A 22,549-nucleotide genomic window follows, 5' to 3' on the forward strand; every position below is an offset into this window, starting at 1 on the left:
GCAGACATAACAATCAAGTTTAATATAAAAATCGTTAAGGAGAGGGAACAGTCAAAAATAAAGGTATTTGACTGAAAAAGCCAATTTCAATGAGATTAAAAAAGGGAACTAGCCCAGATAGAAAAACTGGTAAAAAGGATAGTGCACAAACACAGGAGATGTTCAAACAGGAGATATTTAGGGTACAGACTAGACATAGTCTCACAAGTAAAGGGGGTGCTGCAAAAGCTGGAATTCCTTGGATGAGAAGATAGATTAAAATTATTAAGAGTTAAAAAGAGGAATATCACAAACCTGAGGCTAATAATACAAAATAAAGTAAAGCTAAATTTAGAAAATATAGAGGAGAAGCAAAAGAGATTAAAAGGTTAAGAGGAAGTCTGAAGACAGAGTGACAGGGAACGTAAAGGGAAATAATAAATGATTTTATAAACACAGAAAATAAAATAAAGGAAGGGGAGGGACAATTATTGGAGATGAAAAAGTAAATCATCTTATGGAGGATGAAGGAATGGCGGAGATACTAAATGAGGACTTTGCCTCCGTTTTCTCAGGAGAGTGTGGTAGTGGGAATGAAAGGGTTTAAGAGGAGGAGGTGGTGCAATTAGACAGGGTAATGATAGGTAAGGAAGGAGTGCTGAAAATATTGGTGGAACTCACAGGGGAAAAGGCACCAGACCCTGATGGCCGTATCCTACAATGATGAGGGGTCAGAGAGGGAATAGCAGTGGCTCTGACCACAGGGACTAAGAGCTGGAAAGTGGGATTAGGCTGGATAGCTCTTTTTCGGCTAGCACAGACACGATGGGCCAAATGGCCTCCTTTTATGCCGTAAATTTCTATGGTTCTATAACACTTAGCTAGAAAAACATGGGTTAATTAAAGACAGCTGGCATGGATTTGTAAAAGGTGAGCCGTGTCTGACAAATTTAATAAGAGTCTTCGGGCAAATAACAGATTGTATTGATAAAGGACATGCAGTAATATCCCACAGGGGTCAGTGTTGGGATAGGAACATAGGAATAGGAGTAGGCCATTCAGCCCCTCGAGCCTGTTCCACCATTCAATTAGATCATGGCTGATCTGCATTTTAACTCCATCTACCCGCCTTGGTTCTATAACCCTTAATACCCTTGCCTCACAAAAATCTATCAATCTCAGTTTTGAAATTTTCAACTGACTCCCTGCCTCAACACCTTTTTTGGGGGCAAGAGTGTTTGATTTCCACTACTCTTTGTGTGAAGAAGTGCTTTCTGACATCACCTCTGAACGGCCTAGCTCTAATTTTAAGGTTATGCCCCCTTGTTCTGGATTCTCCCACCAGAGGAAAGAGTTTCTATCTACCCCATCATTTCCTTTAATCATCTTGAACATCTCAATTAGATCACCCCTTAATCTTCTAAACTCAAGGGACTACAAGCCTCGTCTGTGCAACCAGCCCTCATAATTTAACTCTTTTAGCCCCAGTATAATTCTGGTGACTCTGTGCTGCACCTCCTCCAAGGCCAGTATATCCTTCCTGAGGTGCAGTGCCCAGAACTGAACACAGTACTCCAGGTGGGGTCTAACCAGAGCTCTCTACAGCTGTAACATAAACTCACACTTCCCCACATTGAACTCCATCTGCCACAGTTTTTCCCACTCTCTTAATCTATCAATGTCCCTTTGCAACTTTCTGCTCCCATCTACACTACTTACTATGCCACCTAACTTGGTGTCATCAGCAAACTTGAATATACGGCTCTCTATTTCTTCATCTAAGTCATTTATAAACTTCCCAACACACACTCACTCTCGCCCTATTTTTGCAGGACAAGACCGTGCATAATACCAGAGAGAGGAACAAGACGGATGGAGGAGCCCCGAACATCATCGTCCTCACATAGGCAGAGCAGGAAGCTCTGGAGATCGGGCTCTATAAAGTAACAATCCTGGATGGGTCACTGGGGAGGTGACAAGTAATGGCCATGTGATTCCTCAGTGTTAGTGAGGGCGACGACCACCAGGCTACTGTCACACAACTCTGAGTGGCTGATTACACTGCAGGTGTGCAGAGATCTGGATAAAGGTGACTTATCCACCCTCATTCCTAGGAAACAGTATGTTTTTTTGAAGAGATTGTGTTTTATACTGGTACACAAGTACAATTCTCAAAACACTGAAACATGGGCCACATTAAGAGAATAAGGGGAGAATCATAGAAATGTCAGCAAATTAGGAGACCATTCAGCCCACTGTTCGTGTACATGTGCTAGTGCTAGCTTCACAATGGAGCTAGCTGCTCTAATCTCATTTCCTGCTCTTTCCCTACACCTTTTAATATTTTCCCTCTTTCAGTGTTTATTTAATCCTTCCTTCAATGCCACGATTAACCTGGCTTCGCTAGCCACTTGTGCTGATTTATTCAATATTCTAATAATCCTGTGTAAATAAAAATACCTTCTAGCCTCCCCCTTCTGATACATGAAGAATGCCTTGCCCTTAATGTGCACTGAAAGTGATTTGCTGAAGTTGATAGCATTACTATTTTACTGATATGAAATCAAGAAACATATTTAAGTATTAGCTTGTTTAACCAATAATATTCCCATTCCTAAATAATCAATGGTATTTTGACAAATTTTATGGCATTATGTTGTCCTAGTATTTCCATTCATTAAATTTTATCTACTTGCCAAATAATTTTTTGCACTTATTCCTATGTGCATGGTTATTCCATCACCTTGAGAGAAATTCTATTTCCTGCATGCTTCATGTAGCACCTCCTGCAGCCTCACGTGTCTTGCAATTCATGAAAAGGGTTACAGCTGCTGGTAAAAATGATGGCTTCATATCCTATCCCAGTAATTGTGGGAAGGAAGGGTGTAGGGAAAGTAAAAGCAAGAGGAAGAGCCAGTAGAGAAGGTAGAAATACAAATTTAAAAGAACTTAGCTAAAGGGATAACATGGAGAAGGAACAAAGGGAGTAGAAAAGGAAAACCAAATTAACCAGTTATAAGCAGCGGAAAAACTGAGATAAAGAAACGAGGTGTTACCTTGGACAAAAAAAGGGAAAAGGAGTAACGTTAAATATGAACTAACAATAGTAAACTGCCGCTGCTTGAGGATATAAAGGCGATGATCTGTGTGTCTGGTAGTCATTTTTAAAATAGTTTAACAAATACGTACATTTGTTTTTTTTCCCTGCAATGAGAATCTCTCCCAAATATAAAGTGTGTGCTCCTGCAGAAATCAATGAAAGCAGCTAGAGATATGTCCAATTTACAATCTAAAACACTGAAAGCCTCTTGAAAAAATTATATTTCATTTATTTAGAGTTGGATAAAAGATACTGAACTGAGGGGAAAAAGGGTCCAATTTGAGAGTCATTCAGAACTGTAAACACCAGTAACTAAAGCGAGTTAAAAGAAAACAAACTTATCTTTCTGGCGGCTTTTAATAAATGTAATTGTATTATGTTATACATTAGGAGGGAACCAAGTTGAGATGGAATAAGAGTAGGTGACACCACACGCAGGTAGGTCTAATTACAATGTGACACGTTTTCAGAGGCAGATATGGAAGTCACGTTTCAGGACTTTTTGACCATTTTTCCACAGAGATTATTTGGAAAAAGAATTACTTTTAATGTTTCTTAAAGCAAAGAGTGTTCACACAAGTTTAGAAATAAAATGCACCTACATGAAAGGTGGTTAATATGCTAATGTAATGGGATTTCCCAAAGACTGCGAACAATAAGCAATTTGTTAGCTTGTCTCAGTAATCAATTAACAGCTCACACCCATTGTGTTGGGAAGTCTCTGATCCCAGCAGGGTGTCTTAGCAAGGCTTCCCTTCTGGGTGTTAAACAAGAGACAGAGCAGAGGCAGTCAGTTAGGTCCAGCAAACGCTAGGAGATCAGTTATTTTTTTTTGAAACAGACAACTGCAAGGGGAAGCTTTCACCAACCTGTGAAGCAGAATGCAGGACTGTAGTTAGGAGTTATTTTGTTTAAGTCAAATAAGACCACCTCCTAACATGGGGTAGTGTAGAGTGTTCATTATTTGTATTATTACATAAAGACACGATTGAGCTATGTGAATCTGACCATAACTGTTACTCTGTATGTTCACTCGCTGTGAAATAAAGCAGCTTAATGATTTATAACTGGCCTCATCCTAGCAAGTGTTTTCATGGTCTGTCTTCAAAGACACAGATATCCAATTCGGATCACAAAGGGGCCCTGTTTTACATCCCTGGGTTGCGCTGTTGTATCTTTAGATATTGGGCAGTATAGGCAAATCCCTAAACCTAAGACGCTCAGACCACTTACAGGAGTGAGAGCACCACTGTACCCGAGAGAATATCTAAGGCAAGGCCCAACACTTGTAACAGTGCATATAGAAATTTATAATGGAAATGACTGATATCAAAGTGTGACAAAAATATCACAACACAAAGTAAGTTTTCATAGACAGGAAGTACACACAGAAGTCAGACATTTAATATATTACTGATAGATATTTCCACTTCTCCAACGATTCTGGTGCAATAATCCTCATTAAATGCTGTTAGCCAACCACTTAGATGTGGCTACACCCAGAGATTCCAGATTCTCTGATCCTAATACACCAACCATGACGAATGATACCTCTAAAGTTAAACAAGTAAAACCTCTAAATCGCTCTATTCTATCTTGTTATCGTATTAGGATATTTGCAGCACAAGATATGTGTAAAAATCCTATTTAAATTTCAATTTAGAAGCTCCACCTCCAGAAGTCCCAAAATATTGGCAGACGCACGATGGATTACCACAAAACGTGGCTCCTATGTAACTACTCAAGCTAGCTCAGCTTCCCAAAAACAAGATTTATCAGCCTGACTGGTGAGTAAGCAAAGTGTGCATGACCAGGTGAAAGGGGCTGTAAGGAAAGGGTTAATCAAACTGTCCTGAAGTCTGCTGATGTTATATGACTAATCATTTCTCTTTATATTGCAGTAATTTAGCCTTCGCCTGTTAAGCAGGGATATACAGGTCAATTTAAAGTACCACTGGACTATTCGGCCAGGGCTGACCTTCAGCAATGGTCAGTTTTAGGATGAAGTAATAAGAAGCTTAATTAAAGACATGCCATTGCACACTGGTTCATAAGTTTCAGAGAACTTTAATCATTTGGTAACAGTGTGGGAAAACAGTTAGTTTTGCAAAGGAAAACATCTGGGCATACATCATCCTTTTTAATTGGTACCAACGATACAGAAACAAAGACAGACTTATAATTAAAGGCTTCACTTGGTAGAATAGCAATTATATGGAACAAGAGTGAAACTATCGATAAGATAACAAAGTAAGGGAGTTACATTTGCTAGATCGATGGAAAAAGCTCGTTAAGTAGGGAAAACTATAGGTATTGTTAAGGGATAAGTCAATTAAATTCTCCTTATATGGAGCTGTATTTTAATTTTTTAAAATTAAGTAATGCAGAATTGTGTGGATTGTAACGTAAAGGGAGTAAGAGAAATGTATAAAAACTGGCTGTTTTTAATGAGTATTTGGATTCGTAAAGGCCCAAGATACTGAGCTCAGAACTGTGACACATTTGAATCCCCAACCAACCATCATTAGGTGTGGTTGAAAGTACAGTCCCCACCCCTTATAGCGTGCGTGCTGGTATCAACGCAATTTGCCCGCTATGTGGACAGAAATCTGTCCCCCATGGGAGGAATCTTCATCCTCCATCACTTCACTTCTCTTGCACCCGTTAAGAATGGGTATGTATCAAACAGTTGCCGTCTCTAAATAGGATTGTTTAGCTGTTAGACGAACCAGGGTGGTTCCAGCAGATTCTATATTCAACAACAACTTGCATTTATATAGCGCCTTTAATGTAATAAAATGTCACAAGGTGCTTCACATGAATGTTATCAGACAAAATTTGACACTGAGCCTCATAGAATGGTTACAGCACAGAAGGAGGCCATTTGGCCAGTCGAGTCCGTGCCGGCTCTCTGCAAGAGCAATCCAGCTAGTCCCACTCCCCCGCCCTTTCCCTGTAATCCTGCAATTTTTTTCCTTCAAGTACTTATCCAGTTCCCTTTTGAAGGCCATGATTGAATCTGCCTCCACCACCCCCTCGGGCAGTGCATTCCAGATCCTAACCACGCGCTGCGTAAAAAAGTTTTTCCTCATGTCACCTTTGGTTCTCTTGACTCTTAAATCACCTTAAATCTATGTCGTCTGATTCTTGACCCTTCCACCAATGGGAACAGTTTCTCTCTATCTACTCTGTCTAGACCCTTCATGATTTTGAATACCTCTATCAAACCTCCTCCCAACCTTCTCTGTTCCAAGGAGAACAACCCCAGCTTCTCCAGTCTATCCACGTAATTAAAGTCCTTAATCCCTGGAACCATTCTAGTAAATGTTTTCTGCACCTTCTCTAAGGCCTTCACATCCTTCCTAAAGATATTAGGACAGGTGAGGTCAAAGAGGTAGGTTTTAAGGAGTTTCTTAAAGGAGGAGAGAGAGGGAGTAAGGAGGAGAGAGAGGTAGTGAGGTGGAGAGGCTTAGGGAGGGAATTTCAGAGCTTAGGGCCTAGGCAGCTGAAGGCACGGCCGCCAATGGTGGAGCGATTAAAATCAGGGATGTGCAAGAGGCAAGAATTGGAGGAGTGCAGAGATCTCGGAGGATTGTAGGGCTGGAGGAGGTTACAGAGATAGGGTGGGGCGAGGCCATGCAGGGATTTGAAAACAAGGATGAGAATTTTAAAATCGAGGCGTTCCCGGACTGGGAGCCAATGTAGGTCAGCGAGCACAGGGATGATGGGTGAACGGGACTTGGTGCGAGTTAGGATACGGGCAGCTGAATATTGGATGAGCTCAAGTTTATGGAGGGTGGAAGATGGAAGGCCGGCCAGCAGAGTATTGGAATAGACCAGTCATGAGGTACCAAAGGCATGGATGAGGGTTTCAGCAGCAGATGAGCTGAGGCAGGGGCGGAGACGGGCGATGTGACAGAGGTGATAGTAGGCGGTCTTGGTGATGGAGCGAATATGTGGTCGGAAGCTCATCTCAGGGTCAAATAGGATACCAAGGTTGTGAACAGTCTGGTTCAGCCTCAGACAGTGGCCAGGGAGAGGGATGGAGTCGGTGGAGAGGGAATGGAGTTTGTGGCGGGGACTGAAGACAATGGCTTTGGTCTTCCCAATATTTAGTTGGAGGAAATTCAATATGAATCAGCCGATGTTACACCTGTTTAATGGATTATCAAACTGTCACGTACAGCAAGTTAGCACTTTAGATGCAAGTTCACATTGAATCAAACAAATAGTCAGTTCAGCCATTCTATATGAGAGTTTGTTGTCACTTTAAATTGGCTACTACAGGGGGAGAGGTGACTGAAGGCGGCGAGGATGCCTGAAAGGACAATGACAGGTAATCGGACTTTCACGAGGTGGGAACGGCTGCTTGAACTGCTTGAAATAGTTACTGCGCTTAATACGGTTTAAGCACCGCCTTTGAAATTGACGTCTATGGTAATGGCAAACGGTCAGCGCTATTTGGCCGATATGGGAGGCTGTCCGGGACAAGTGGGGACAGTGCGAGTGGTGAGGACTGTATTACCATTTAAGTATTATTGCATGTGCTTTATGCTTAATAAATCTTTGCCACCTGGGGGGTGATTTTAAACCCCGAGAACGGGTGGGTTGGGGGCGGATGGGAGTTGAAAACAGTTGTTTTTTTGGGTTGCAATCGCGTAATTTTCGGACTTGGCGTTCCCAGTGGGAAGCCTGTACTTTTCCGCGCTGACGTTAAACCCGGAAATAAAGCCGGGTTGCGGTCGCGACCCAAAAAACAACTGTTTTCAACTCCCACCCGCCCCCAACCCTCCCGTCCTTGGGGTTTAAAATCACCCCCCTGATTTTCAATGTTTAACAACCTTACTGATTTGAGAAGTAAATTATAAGTAAGAATCCCTCCTCTAACAGGGCCATATTTAATACATACCCCAGTTTCTTCTGAAACTCAGACTATCACTATCACCAACTGATGAATAGCATTGACTGATGCACCCACGTCACAGAGCCCAAGTCAAGTCCAACATAGGTTACGTTGGCATCTCCAAGTGTTTATTGTGGTTCCCACTTTATGACATTAAGACGACAGATTTGAAGGCAAGTCCTGCTAAAGCTGAGTGAAAAGATACTGACAGAAACCATGGGCTGCAGCATCCATGTGAACTCTCCATCACCCATACCTTGTAAACGCTGAATTTATCACCCGTAGAAGCTACTAACTCCGCACCCTTGCAGGGACTACAGCCACTAACTTTGCATGTGTGAGCTTCATTCACGCGCAGTTGCTCTGAAAATGCAAGGCAGACATGAAAGAAACTATGGGCCTGGACCCTCGCACCGCTGGTAGCACCACTGGGGTCAATTATTCTGCACTGATTTTCAAATAAAACTGTTGGACTATAACCTGGTGTTGTAAGATTCCTTACATTTGTCCACCCCAGTCCATCACCGGCATCTCCACATCAAGTATAAATTCACTGATTGAAGTGTAGATACTTTTTTGCTGAATGCACAGAGTTTAATTGGACATTGTGATTGGAGCAGAAACACCGGGCCAGAATTTTCTGGAGACTTGCGCTATTCTGCTGTGCCGGATTTGTTTTACACTGTAAAAGTCCCAGGAAATTATGGTGTACATGAGTTAGACCATTATATACGCCGTCCCACCAATCCCCTCGCTGAAACTGGGCAAAATTAATTAAGTCAATGGCAATCGCAAATTTCCTGGATTTACTCACCGCAGCCACCTAGACCGAAAAATAATGGTGCAGGTGAATGTATTTAAATTCATGAATTCAAAATAATTGATTCAAGTAGAATACAATCGCTGCTCTTTCTTGATATTTTTAATTATTAGCCAAAACTCATCAAGACACCACTTCTTCATCATTGTGTGCATGGTGTGAGGCACTGAAGTGCCTCCATACGCCACTGATGAAAGTGAAAGATGGGAGAAATCCTTTCAGGCCTGTTTTCAGGCATACCAGAAGCCGGATGTGACACTGGCAGGGGAGGCAACACACACACACACACACACACACACAGAAATATTGGACCTTTTTTTCCTGTCTCACACCAGAGAAAGGGGCAAAACGAGGTCCAGTTTTGCCCCCGTTTGTTTAATTTGAGATCGTCTAAATAAATGGCAAAAAAATATATTAACTGGACGCACAAAACGGCATAAGGCACAAACTGTTCCAGGAAATTTTCAGCCATGGAATTATCAGCGATTGAACGGGAGTGCACGGCTCGGAGGGTGAGCTGGGCCCTGCTGCCTCGCCCCCTCCCCTCCGAATAATAATAACACAAAAGCAGAGCTTTCCTTTTTTAATTCAAGGCAATGACAATTTCGCTTAAAGCATTGTTTTGAGCTCTTTTGGACAAAGAAGTAAGAATGTCCTTGCCCCATACCACAAGACCTGGGTGAGAACGTTAAGTGACTGATTGCTGTGACTCAGAGAGGTTGTGCACTGCCAGGTCAAGACTGTTGTTGTCAGGAGACCACTCCAGGAATCTTCCTGGATTAAGAGAAACGTTTCAATGAGGCATCAGTTTCTTTCTCTGTACTCAATCTGACACAGGCTGGACGTGCATCCATGCCTTTGTTACCTCCTGACTGGACTATTTCAAAGCTCTCCTGGACGGCCTCCCATCTTCCACCCTCCATAAACTTGAGCTCATCCAAAACCCTGCTGCCCGTATCCTAACTCGCACCAAGTCCCGTTCACCCATCACCCCTGTGCTCACTGACCTACATTGGCTCCTGGTCCAGCTACGCCTCGATTTTAAAATTCTTACCCTTGTTTTCAATTCCCTCCATGGCCTCCCCTCCCTATCTCTGTAACCTCCTCCAGCCCTACAACCCTCTGAGATCTCTGCGCTCCTCCAATTCTGGCCTCTTGCGCATCCCCGATTTTAAAAACTTCACCATTGGCGGCCGTGCCTTCAGCTGCCTAGGCCCTAAGCTCTGGAATTCCCTCCCTAAAACTCTCTCCCTCTCTCTCCTCCTTAAAGACGCTCCTTAAAACCTATCTCTTTGACCAAGCTTTTGGTCACCTGTCCTAATATCTCCTTATGTGGCTCGGTGTCAAATTTTGATTGAAAATCGCTCCTGTGAAGTGCCTTGGGACGTTTTACTACGTGAAAGGCGCGATATAAATGCAGGTTGTGGTAGGGGGCAGCTGCCTGTGACCTCTGGCACTGATCCCATCCAAAGCAGTCAGGTTAGGGACAGATCAATTAAATAGGAGGGGATGGGTGTCCCTGTCACTGGGGGTGAGGGGGGATATATGTGATGGAATGCTGGCTCTGCTCCTCCAGCCCAAATTGACAGCATTTTCCTTGCATCAAATTCAAATGGTTTCACTCTTGAGTGGGGTCCAGGCCGGGCCCCAGAAGCCCCACTAAACTCATTGGGTAGGGGGGGGGGGGGATGGGTGAGAAAAATCTCCCGGGCGGGGGAGAGAAACCTCCCGGGCGGGAGGCCGCCCGCGCGCCACACCCCCTGACCCAGATGACCTTTACACTGAACCTCCACCCCGAGCTCGAGCCGGGCCCCGGGCGGACCCGCGCGGTTCTCGGCCCCGCTGGGTGTGGGGAAACGTTCAGTGACTGGGCGGGCGGGCGGACGGACGATGCCCCACCCCACTCGCCAGCAGCCGGGCTGGGAACGGGAACTCGGCTCGGAAGGTGAGGTGAGGTGAGGTGGGCCCTTGTGGCCTCGCCCCCCACCCCTCGCATTTTAATAACAATAACAGGAAAGCCGAGCTTCCCTTCCCCCGTCCGCCTCTCTCCACCCGCCCGCCCCCGGGGCCACAGGCCCAACGCCACCTCATTATTGTCCGATCCGCGGCCGCTGTCCAAACCCCGCTCGCCACGGCCCCTCTCACCTTTTTATAATTCTTCCCGAGCCACAGCCGCACATTGTCGAACTGCGACACCGTGTCCGACGACTCGAAATATTTCACATTCGGGCCTCCGTCCTTCTTCCGCACCGCCATCTTCAACCGGGCACTCGCGGCACGGCACGGGCGGCGGACAGCGCCCCCGCCTGTCCACAACCGGCACGGCACGGGCGGCGGACAGCGCCCCCGCCTGTCCACAACCGGCACGGCACGGGCGGCGGACAGCGCCCCCGCCTGTCCACAACCGGCAAGGCACGGGCGGCAGACAGCGCCCCCGCCTGTCCACAAGCGGCTGGGCACGGGCGGCGTACAACAGCAGGGCACGGGCGGCGGACAGCGCCCCCGCCTGTCCACAACCGGCAAGGCACGGGCGGCAGACAGCGCCCCCGCCTGTCCACAACCGGCACGGCACGGGCGGCGGACAGCGCCCACGCCTGTCCACAACCGGCACGGCACGGGCGGCGGACAGCGCCCCCGCCTGTCCGCAAGCAGCACGGCTCGGGCGACGGACAGCGCCCCCGCCTGTCCTCAGACGGCAGGGCACGGGCGGCGGACAGCGCCCCCGCCTGTCCACAACCGGCAAGGCACGGGCGGCGGACAGCGCCCCCGCCTGTCCGCAAGCGGCTGGGCACGGGCGGCGTACAACAGCAGGGCACGGGCGGCGGACAGCGCCCCCGCCTGTCCACAACCGGCACGGCACGGGCGGCGGACAGCGCCTCCGCCTGTCCACAACCGGCACGGCACGGGCGGCGGACAGCGCCCCCGCCTGTCCACAAGCGGCACGGCACGGGCGGCGGACAGCGCCCCCGCCTGTCCACAACCGGCACGGCACGGGCGGCGGACAGCGCCCCCGCCTGTGCACAGACGGCAGGGCACGGGCGGCGGACAGCGCCCCCGCCTGTCCACAAGCGACACGGCTCGGGCGGCGGACAGCGCCCCCGGCTGTCCGCAACCGGCACGGCACGGGCGGCGGAGAGCGCCCCCGCCTGTCCGCAACCGGCACGGCACGGGCGGCGGACAGCGCCCCCGCCTGTCCGCAACCGGCACGGCACGGGCGGCGGACAGCGCCCCCGCCTGTCCGCAACCGGCACGGCACGGGCGGCGGACAGCGCCCCCGCCTGTCCGCAACCGGCACGGCACGGGCGGCGGACAGCGCCCCCGTCTGTCCGCAACCGGCACGGCACGGGCGGCGGACAGCGCCCCCGCCTGTCCTCAGACGGCAGGGCACGGGCGGCGGACAGCGCACCCGCCTGTCCGCTGACGGCACGACACGGGCGGCGGACAGCGCCCCCGCCTGTCCGCAACCGGCAGGGCACGGGCGGCGGACAGCGCCCCCGCCTGTCCGCAAGCGGCACGGCACGGGCGGCGGACAGTGCCCCCGCCTGTCCGCAGGCGGCACGGCACGGGCGGCGGACAGCGCCCCCGCCTGTCCGCAAGCGGCACGGCACGGGCGGCGGACAGCGCCCCCGCCTGTCCGCAGACGGCAGGGCACGGGCGGCGGACAGCGCACTCGCCTGTCCGCAACCGGCACGGCACGGGCGGCGGACAGCGCCCCCGCCTGTCCGCAGACGGCACGGCACGGGCGGCGGACAGCGCCCCCGCCTGTCCGCAACCGGCACGGCACGGGCGGCGGACAGCGCCCCCGCCTGTCCGCAACCGGCACGGCACGGGCGGCGGACAGCGCCCCCGCCTGTCCGCAACCGGCAGGGCACGGGCGGCGGACAGCGCCCCCGCCTGTCCGCAACCGGCAGGGCACGGGCGGCGGACAGCGCCCCCGCCTGTCCGCAAGCGGCACGGCACGGGCGGCGGACAGCGCCCCCGCCTGTCCGCAGGCGGCACGGCACGGGCGGCGGACAGCGCCCCCGCCTGTCCGCAAGCGGCACGGCACGGGCGGCGGACAGCGCCCCCGCCTGTCCGCAGACGGCAGGGCACGAGCGGCGGACAGCGCACCCGCCTGTCCACAACTGGCATGGCACGGGCGGCGGACAGCGCCCCCGCCTGTCCACAACCGGCAAGGCACGGGCGGCGGACAGCGCCCCCGCCTGTCCGCAACCGGCACGGCACGGTGGCGGACAGCGCCCCCGCCTGTCCGCAAGCGGCACGGCACGGGCGGCGGACAGCGCCCCCGCCTGTCCGCAAGCGGCACGGCACGGGCGGCGGACAGCGCCCCCGCCTGTCCGCAGACGGCAGGGCACGAGCGGCGGACAGCGCACCCGCCTGTCCGCAACCGGCACGGCACGGGCGGCGGACAGCGCCCCCGCCTGTCCGCAGACGGCACGGCACGGGCGGCGGACAGCGCCCCCGCCTGTCCGCAACCGGCACGGCACGGGCGGCGGACAGCGCCCCCGCCTGTCCGCATGCGGCACGGCACGGGCGGCGGACAGCGCCCCCGCCTGTCCGCAACCGGCACGGCACGGGCGGCGGACAGCGCCCCCGCCTGTCCGCAACCGGCACGGCACGGGCGGCGGACAGCGCCCCCGCCTGTCCACAAGCGGCTGGGCACGGGCGGCGTACAACAGCAGGGCACGGGCGGCGGACAGCGCCCCCGCCTGTCCACAACCGGCACGGCACGGGCGGCGGACAGCGCCCCCCGCCTGTCCACAGACGGCAGGGCACGGGCGGCGGACAGCGCCCCCGCCTGTCCACAACCGGCACGTCACGGGCGGCGGACAGCGCCTCCGCCTGTCCACAAGCGGCACAGCACGGGCGGCGGACAGCGCCCCCGCCTGTCCACAACCGGCACGGCACGGGCGGCGGACAGCGCCCCCGCCTGTCCACAACCGGCAAGGCACGGGCGGCGGACAGCGCCCCCGCCTGTCCACAAGCGACACGGCTCGGGCGGCGGACAGCGCCCCCGCCTGTCCACAACCGGCACGGCACGGGCGGCGGAGAGCGCCCCCGCCTGTCCACAACCGGCATGGCACGGGCGGCGGACAGCGCCCCCGCCTGTCCACAAGCGGCTGGGCACGGGCGGCGTACAACAGCAGGACACGGGCGGCGGACAGCGCCCCCGGCTGTCCACAACCGGCACGGCACGGGCGGCGGACAGCGCCCCCGCCTGTCCTCAGACGGTAGGGCACGGGCGGCGGACAGCGCCCCCGCCTGTCCACAACTGGCATGGCACGGGCGGCGGACAGCGCCCCCGCCTGTCCACAACCGGCAAGGCACGGGCGGCGGACAGCGCCCCCGCCTGTCCGCAACCGGCACGGCACGGTGGCGGACAGCGCCCCCGCCTGTCCGCAAGCGGCACGGCACGGGCGGCGGACAGCGCCCCCGCCTGTCCGCAACCGGCACGGCACGGGCGGCGGACAGCGCCCCCGCCTGTCCGCAACCGGCACGGCACGGGCGGCGGACAGCGCCCCCGCCTGTCCGCAGGCGGCACGGCACGGGCGGCGGACAGCGCCCCCGCCTGTCCGCAAGCGGCACGGCACGGGCGGCGGACAGCGCCCCCGCCTGTCCGCAGACGGCAGGGCACGAGCGGCGGACAGCGCCCCCGCCTGTCCGCAACCGGCACGGCACGGGCGGCGGACAGCACCCCCGCCTGTCCACAAGCGGCTGGGCACGGGCGGCGTACAACAGCAGGGCACGGGCGGCGGACAGCGCCCCCGCCTGTCCACAACCGGCACGGCACGGGCGGCGGACAGCGCCCCCGCCTGTCCACAGACGGCAGGGCACGGGCGGCGGACAGCGCCCCCGCCTGTCCACAGACGGCAGGGCACGGGCGGCGGACAGCGACCCCGCCTGTCCACAACCGGCACGTCACGGGCGGCGGACAGCGCCTCCGCCTGTCCACAAGCGGCACGGCACGGGCGGCGGACAGCGCCCCCGCCTGTCCACAACCGGCACGGCACGGGCGGCGGACAGCGCCCCCGCCTGTCCACAACCGGCAAGGCACGGGCGGCGGACAGCGCCCCCGCCTGTCCACAAGCGACACGGCTCGGGCGGCGGACAGCGCCCCCGCCTGTCCACAACCGGCACGGCACGGGCGGCGGAGAGCGCCCCCGCCTGTCCACAGACGGCACGGCACGGGCGGCGGACAGCGCCCCCGCCTGTCCGCAACCGGCACGGCACGGGCGGCGGACAGCGCCCCCGCCTGTCCGCAACCGGCACGGCACGGGCGGCGGACAGCGCCCCCGCCTGTCCTCAGACGGCAGGGCACGGGCGGCGGACAGCGCCCCCGCCTGTCCACAACCGGCATGGCACGGGCGGCGGACAGCGCCCCCGCCTGTCCACAACCGGCAAGGCACGGGCGGCGGACAGCGCCCCCGCCTGTCCGCAAGCGGCACGGCACGGGCGGCGGACAGCGCCCCCGCCTGTCCGCAAGCGGCACGGCACGGGCGGCGGACAGCGCCCCCGCCTGTCCGCAAGCGGCACGGCACGGGCGGCGGATAGCGCCCCCGCCTGTCCGCAGACGGCAGGGCACGAGCGGCGGACAGCGCACCCGCCTGTCCGCAACCGGCACGGCACGGGCGGCGGACAGCGCCCCCGCCTGTCCGCAGACGGCACGGCACGGGCGGCGGACAGCGCCCCCGCCTGTCCGCAACCGGCACGGCACGGGCGGCGGACAGCGCCCCCGCCTGTCCGCATGCGGCACGGCACGGGCGGCGGACAGCGCCCCCGCCTGTCCGCAACCGGCACGGCACGGGCGGCGGACAGCGCCCCCGCCTGTCCGCAACCGGCACGGCACGGGCGGCGGACAGCGCCCCCGCCTGTCCACAAGCGGCTGGGCACGGGCGGCGTACAACAGCAGGGCACGGGCGGCGGACAGCGCCCCCGCCTGTCCACAACCGGCACGGCACGGGCGGCGGACAGCGCCCCCGCCTGTCCACAGACGGCAGGGCACGGGCGGCGGACAGCGCCCCCGCCTGTCCACAACCGGCACGTCACGGGCGGCGGACAGCGCCTCCGCCTGTCCACAAGCGGCACGGCACGGGCGGCGGACAGCGCCCCCGCCTGTCCACAACCGGCACGGCACGGGCGGCGGACAGCGCCCCCCGCCTGTCCACAACCGGCAAGGCACGGGCGGCGGACAGCGCCCCCGCCTGTCCACAAGCGACACGGCTCGGGCGGCGGACAGCGCCCCCGCCTGTCCACAACCGGCACGGCACGGGCGGCGGAGAGCGCCCCCGCCTGTCCACAACCGGCATGGCACGGGCGGCGGACAGCGCCCCCGCCTGTCCACAAGCGGCTGGGCACGGGCGGCGTACAACAGCAGGACACGGGCGGCGGACAGCGCCCCCGGCTGTCCACAACCGGCACGGCACGGGCGGCGGACAGCGCCCCCGCCTGTCCTCAGACGGTAGGGCACGGGCGGCGGACAGCGCCCCCGCCTGTCCACAACTGGCATGGCACGGGCGGCGGACAGCGCCCCCGCCTGTCCACAACCGGCAAGGCACGGGCGGCGGACAGCGCCCCCGCCTGTCCGCAACCGGCACGGCACGGTGGCGGACAGCGCCCCCGCCTGTCCGCAAGCGGCACGGCACGGGCGGCGGACAGCGCCCCCGCCTGTCCGCAACCGGCACGGCACGGGCGGCGGACAGCGCCCCCGCCTGTCCGCAACCGGCACGGCACGGGCGGCGGACAGCGCCCCCGCCTGTCCGCAGGCGGCACGGCACGGGCGGCGGACAGCGCCCCCGCCTGTCCGCAAGCGGCACGGCACGGGCGGCGGACAGCGCCCCCGCCTGTCCGCAGACGGCAGGGCACGAGCGGCGGACAGCGCACCCGCCTGTCCGCAACCGGCACGGCACGGGCGGCGGACAGCGCCCCCGCCTGTCCGCAGACGGCACGGCACGGGCGGCGGACAGCGCCCCCGCCTGTCCGCAACCGGCACGGCACGGGCGGCGGACAGCGCCCCCGCCTGTCCGCATGCGGCACGGCACGGGCGGCGGACAGCGCCCCCGCCTGTCCGCAACCGGCACGGCACGGGCGGCGGACAGCGCCCCCGCCTGTCCACAAGCGGCTGGGCACGGGCGGCGTACAACAGCAGGGCACGGGCGGCGGACAGCGCCCCCGCCTGTCCACAACCGGCACGGCACGGGCGGCGGACAGCGCCCCCGCCTGTCCACAGACGGCAGGGCACGGGCGGCGGACAGCGCCCCCGCCTGTCCACAACCGGCAAGGCACGGGCGGCGGACAGCGCCCCCGCCTGTCCACAAGCGGCTGGGCACGGGCGGCGTACAACAGCAGGGCACGGGCGGCGGACAGCGCCCCCGCCTGTCCACAGACGGCACGGCACGGGCGGCGGACAGCGCCCCCGCCTGTCCGCAACCGGCAAGGCACGGGGGGCGGACAGCGCCCCCGCCTGTCCGCAACCGGCACGGCACGGGCGGCGGACAGCGCCCCCGCCTGTCCGCAACCGGCACGGCACGGGCGGCGGACAGCGCCCCCGCCTGTCCGCAACCGGCACGGCACGGGCGGCGGACAGCGCCCCCGCCTGTCCGCAACCGGCACGGCACGGGCGGCGGACACGCCCCCGCCTGTCCGCAGACGGCAGGGCACGGGCGGCGGACAGCGCACCCGCCTGTCCGCAACCGGCACGGCACGGGCGGCGGACAGCGCCCCCGCCTTTCCGCAAGCAGCACGGCTCGGGCGGCGGACAGCGCCCCCGCCTGTCCACAACCGGCACGGCACGGGCGGCGGACAGCGCCCCCGCCTGTCCTCAGACGGCAGGGCACGGGCGGCGGACAGCGCCCCCGCCTGTCCACAACCGGCAAGGCACGGGCGGCGGACAGCGCCCCCGCCTGTCCACAAGCGGCTGGGCACGGGCGGCGTACAACAGCAGGGCACGGGCGGCGGACAGCGCCCACGCCTGTCCACAACCGGCACGGCACGGGCGGCGGACAGCGCCCCCGCCTGTCCGCAACCGGCAAGGCACGGGCGGCGGACAGCGCCCCCGCCTGTCCGCAAGCAGCACGGCTCGGGCGGCGGACAGCGCCCCCGCCTGTCCGCAACCGGCACGGCACGGGCGGCGGACAGCGCCCCCGCCTGTCCTCAGACGGCAGGGCACGGGCGGCGGACAGCGCCCCCGCCTGTCCGCAACCGGCACGGCACGGGCGGCGGACAGCGCCCCCGCCTGTCCACAACCGGCAAGGCACGGGCGGCGGACAGCGCCCCCGCCTGTCCACAAGCGGCTGGGCACGGGCGGCGTACAACAGCAGGGCACGGGCGGCGGACAGCGCCCCCGCCTGTCCACAGACGGCAGGGCACGGGCGGCGGACAGCGCCCCCGCCTGTCCACAAGCGACACGGCTCGGGCGGCGGACAGCGCCCCCGCCTGTCCACAGACGGCACGGCACGGGCGGCGGACAGCGCCCCCGCCTGTCCGCAACCGGCACGGCACGGGCGGCGGACAGCGCCCCCGCCTGTCCGCAACCGGCACGGCACGGGCGGCGGACAGCGCCCCCGCCTGTCCGCAACCGGCACGGCACGGGCGGCGGACAGCGCCCCCGCCTGTCCGCAACCGGCACGGCACGGGCGGCGGACACGCCCCCGCCTGTCCGCAGACGGCAGGGCACGGGCGGCGGACAGCGCACCCGCCTGTCCGCAACCGGCACGGCACGGGCGGCGGACAGCGCCCCCGCCTTTCCGCAACCGGCACGGCACGGGCGGCGGACAGCGCCCCCGCCTGTCCGCAACCGGCACGGCACGGGCGGCGGACAGCGCCCCCGTCTGTCCGCAACCGGCACGGCACGGGCGGCGGACAGCGCCCCCGCCTGTCCTCAGACGGCAGGGCACGGGCGGCGGACAGCGCACCCGCCTGTCCGCTGACGGCACGACACGGGCGGCGGACAGCGCCCCCGCCTGTCCGCAACCGGCAGGGCACGGGCGGCGGACAGCGCCCCCGCCTGTCCGCAAGCGGCACGGCACGGGCGGCGGACAGTGCCCCCGCCTGTCCGCAGGCGGCACGGCACGGGCGGCGGACAGCGCCCCCGCCTGTCCGCAAGCGGCACGGCACGGGCGGCGGACAGCGCCCCCGCCTGTCCGCAGACGGCAGGGCACGGGCGGCGGACAGCGCACCCGCCTGTCCGCAACCGGCACGGCACGGGCGGCGGACAGCGCCCCCGCCTGTCCGCAGACGGCACGGCACGGGCGGCGGACAGCGCCCCCGCCTGTCCGCAACCGGCAGGGCACGGGCGGCGGACAGCGCCCCCGCCTGTCCGCAACCGGCAGGGCACGGGCGGCGGACAGCGCCCCCGCCTGTCCGCAAGCGGCACGGCACGGGCGGCGGACAGCGCCCCCGCCTGTCCGCAGGCGGCACGGCACGGGCGGCGGACAGCGCCCCCGCCTGTCCGCAGACGGCAGGGCACGAGCGGCGGACAGCGCACCCGCCTGTCCGCAACCGGCACGGCACGGGCGGCGGACAGCGCCCCCGCCTGTCCGCAGACGGCACGGCACGGGCGGCGGACAGCGCCCCCGCCTGTCCGCAACCGGCACGGCACGGGCGGCGGACAGCGCCCCCGCCTGTCCGCATGCGGCACGGCTCGGGCGGCGGACAGCGCCCCCGCCTGTCCGCAACCGGCACGGCACGGGCGGCGGACAGCGCCCCCGCCTGTCCGCAACCGGCACGGCACGGGCGGCGGACAGCGCCCCCCGCCTGTCCACAAGCGGCTGGGCACGGGCGGCGTACAACAGCAGGGCACGGGCGGCGGACAGCGCCCCTGCCTGTCCACAACCGGCACGGCACGGGCGGCGGACAGCGCCCCCGCCTGTCCACAGACGGCAGGGCACGGGCGGCGGACAGCGCCCCCGCCTGTCCACAGACGGCAGGGCACGGGCGGCGGACAGCGCCCCCGCCTGTCCACAACCGGCACGTCACGGGCGGCGGACAGCGCCTCCGCCTGTCCACAAGCGGCACGGCACGGGCGGCGGACAGCGCCCCCGCCTGTCCACAACCGGCAAGGCACGGGCGGCGGACAGCGCCCCCGCCTGTCCACAAGCGACACGGCTCGGGCGGCGGACAGCGCCCCCGCCTGTCCACAACCGGCACGGCACGGGCGGCGGAGAGCGCCCCCGCCTGTCCACAGACGGCACGGCACGGGCGGCGGACAGCGCCCCCGCCTGTCCGCAACCGGCACGGCACGGGCGGCGGACAGCGCCCCCGCCTGTCCGCAACCGGCACGGCACGGGCGGCGGACAGCGCCCCCGCCTGTCCTCAGACGGCAGGGCACGGGCGGCGGACAGCGCCCCCGCCTGTCCACAACCGGCATGGCACGGGCGGCGGACAGCGCCCCCGCCTGTCCACAACCGGCAAGGCACGGGCGGCGGACAGCGCCCCCGCCTGTCCACAAGCGGCTGGGCACGGGCGGCGTACAACAGCAGGACACGGGCGGCGGACAGCGCCCCCGGCTGTCCACAACCGGCACGGCACGGGCGGCGGACAGCGCCCCCGCCTGTCCTCAGACGGTAGGGCACGGGCGGCGGACAGCGCCCCCGCCTGTCCACAACCGGCATGGCACGGGCGGCGGACAGCGCCCCCGCCTGTCCACAACCGGCAAGGCACGGGCGGCGGACAGCGCCCCCGCCTGTCCACAACCGGCACGGCACGGGCGGCGGACAGCGCCCCCGCCTGTCCGCAAGCGGCACGGCACGGGCGGCGGACAGCGCCCCCGCCTGTCCGCAACCGGCACGGCACGGGCGGCGGACAGCGCCCCCGCCTGTCCGCAACCGGCACGGCACGGGCGGCGGACAGCGCCCCCGCCTGTCCACAACCGGCACGGCACGGGCGGCGGACAGCGCCCCCGCCTGTCCGCAAGCGGCACGGCACGGGCGGCGGACAGCGCCCCCGCCTGTCCACAGACGGCACGGCACGGGAGGCGGACAGCGCCCCCGCCTGTCCGCCAACCGGCACGGCACGGGCGGCGGACAGCGCCCCCGCCTGTCCGCATGCGGCACGGCACGGGCGGCGGACAGCGCCCCCGCCTGTCCGCAACCGGCACGGCACGGGCGGCGGACAGCGCCCCCCGCCTGTCCACAAGCGGCTGGGCACGGGCGGCGTACAACAGCAGGGCACGGGCGGCGGACAGCGCCCCCGCCTGTCCACAACCGGCACGGCACGGGCGGCGGACAGCGCCCCCGCCTGTCCACAGACGGCAGGGCACGGGCGGCGGACAGCCCCCCCGCCTGTCCACAGACGGCAGGGCACGGGCGGCGGACAGCGCCCCCGCCTGTCCACAACCGGCACGTCACGGGCGGCGGACAGCGCCTCCGCCTGTCCACAAGCGGCACGGCACGGGCGGCGGACAGCGCCCCCGCCTGTCCACAACCGGCACGGCACGGGCGGCGGACAGCGCCCCCGCCTGTCCAGAAGCGACACGGCTCGGGCGGCGGACAGCGCCCCCGCCTGTCCACAACCGGCACGGGACGGGCGGCGGAGAGCGCCCCCGCCTGTCCACAGACGGCACGGCACGGGCGGCGGACAGCGCCCCCGCCTGTCCGCAACCGGCACGGCACTGGCGGCGGACAGCGCCCCCGCCTGTCCGCAAGCAGCACGGCTCGGGCGGCGGACAGCGCCCCCGCCTGTCCTCAGACGGCAGGGCACGGGCGGCGGACAGCGCCCCCGCCTGTCCGCAAGCGGCTGGGCACGGGCGGCGTACAACAGCAGGACACGGGCGGCGGACAGCGCCCCCGGCTGTCCACAACCGGCACGGCACGGGCGGCGGACAGCGCCCCCGCCTGTCCTCAGACGGTAGGGCACGGGCGGCGGACAGCGCCCCCGGCTGTCCACAACCGGCATGGCACGGGCGGCGGACAGCGCCCCCGCCTGTCCACAACCGGCAAGGCACGGGCGGCGGACAGCGCCCCCGCCTGTCCACAACCGGCAAGGCACGGGCGGCGGACAGCGCCCCCGCCTGTCCACAACCGGCACGGCACGGGCGGCGGAGAGCGCCCCCGCCTGTCCACAGACGGCACGGCACGGGCGGCGGACAGCGCCCCCGCCTGTCCGCAACCGGCACGGCACGGGCGGCGGACAGCGCCCCCGCCTGTCCGCAAGCAGCACGGCTCGGGCGGCGGACAGCGCCCCCGCCTGTCCACAACCGGCACGGCACGGGCGGCGGACAGCGCCCCCGCCTGTCCACAACCGGCAAGGCACGGGCGGCGGACAGCGCCCCCGCCTGTCCACAAGCGGCTGGGCACGGGCGGCGTACAACAGCAGGGCATGGGCGGCGGACAGCGCCCCCGCCTGTCCACAACCGGCACGGCACGGGCGGCGGACAGCGCCCCCCGCCTGTCCACAACCGGCAAGGCACGGGCGGCGGACAGCGCCCTCGCCTGTCCACAAGCGGCTGGGCACGGGCGGCGTACAACAGCAGGGCACGGGCGGCAGACAGCGCCCCCGCCTGTCCACAACCGGCACGGCACGGGCGGCGGACAGCGCCTCCGCCTGTCCACAAGCGGCACGGCACGGGCGGCGGACAGCGCCCCCGCCTGTCCACAGACGGCAGGGCACGGGGCGGCGGACAGCGCCCCCGCCTGTCCACAGACGGCAGGGCACGGGCCGCGGACAGCGCCCCCGCCTGTCCACAACCGGCACGTCACGGGCGGCGGACAGCGCCTCCGCCTGTCCACAAGCGGCACGGCACGGGCGGCGG

General features: G+C 62.1%; 1 protein-coding gene across 5 annotated transcripts in view; it reads right to left on the reverse strand.

The window, feature by feature from the left end:
- The window catches only part of smarcc2 (SWI/SNF related, matrix associated, actin dependent regulator of chromatin, subfamily c, member 2), a 341,362-nt gene extending 330,274 nt beyond the window's left edge, over positions 1–11,088 (reverse strand). For all 5 annotated transcript variants that reach the window (XM_067976774.1, XM_067976775.1, XM_067976773.1 and 2 more), the window contains exon 1: positions 10,948–11,088. In XM_067976774.1, coding sequence (XP_067832875.1) covers positions 10,948–11,058 — 111 coding nt within the window. In that variant the 5' untranslated portion in view covers positions 11,059–11,088. The remainder of the gene's footprint in view (positions 1–10,947) is intronic.
- Positions 11,089–22,549: the final 11,461 nt, after the last annotated feature.

Source organism: Heptranchias perlo, chromosome X (assembly GCF_035084215.1).
Source record: "Heptranchias perlo isolate sHepPer1 chromosome X, sHepPer1.hap1, whole genome shotgun sequence".
Classification (NCBI taxonomy): domain Eukaryota; kingdom Metazoa; phylum Chordata; class Chondrichthyes; order Hexanchiformes; family Hexanchidae; genus Heptranchias; species Heptranchias perlo.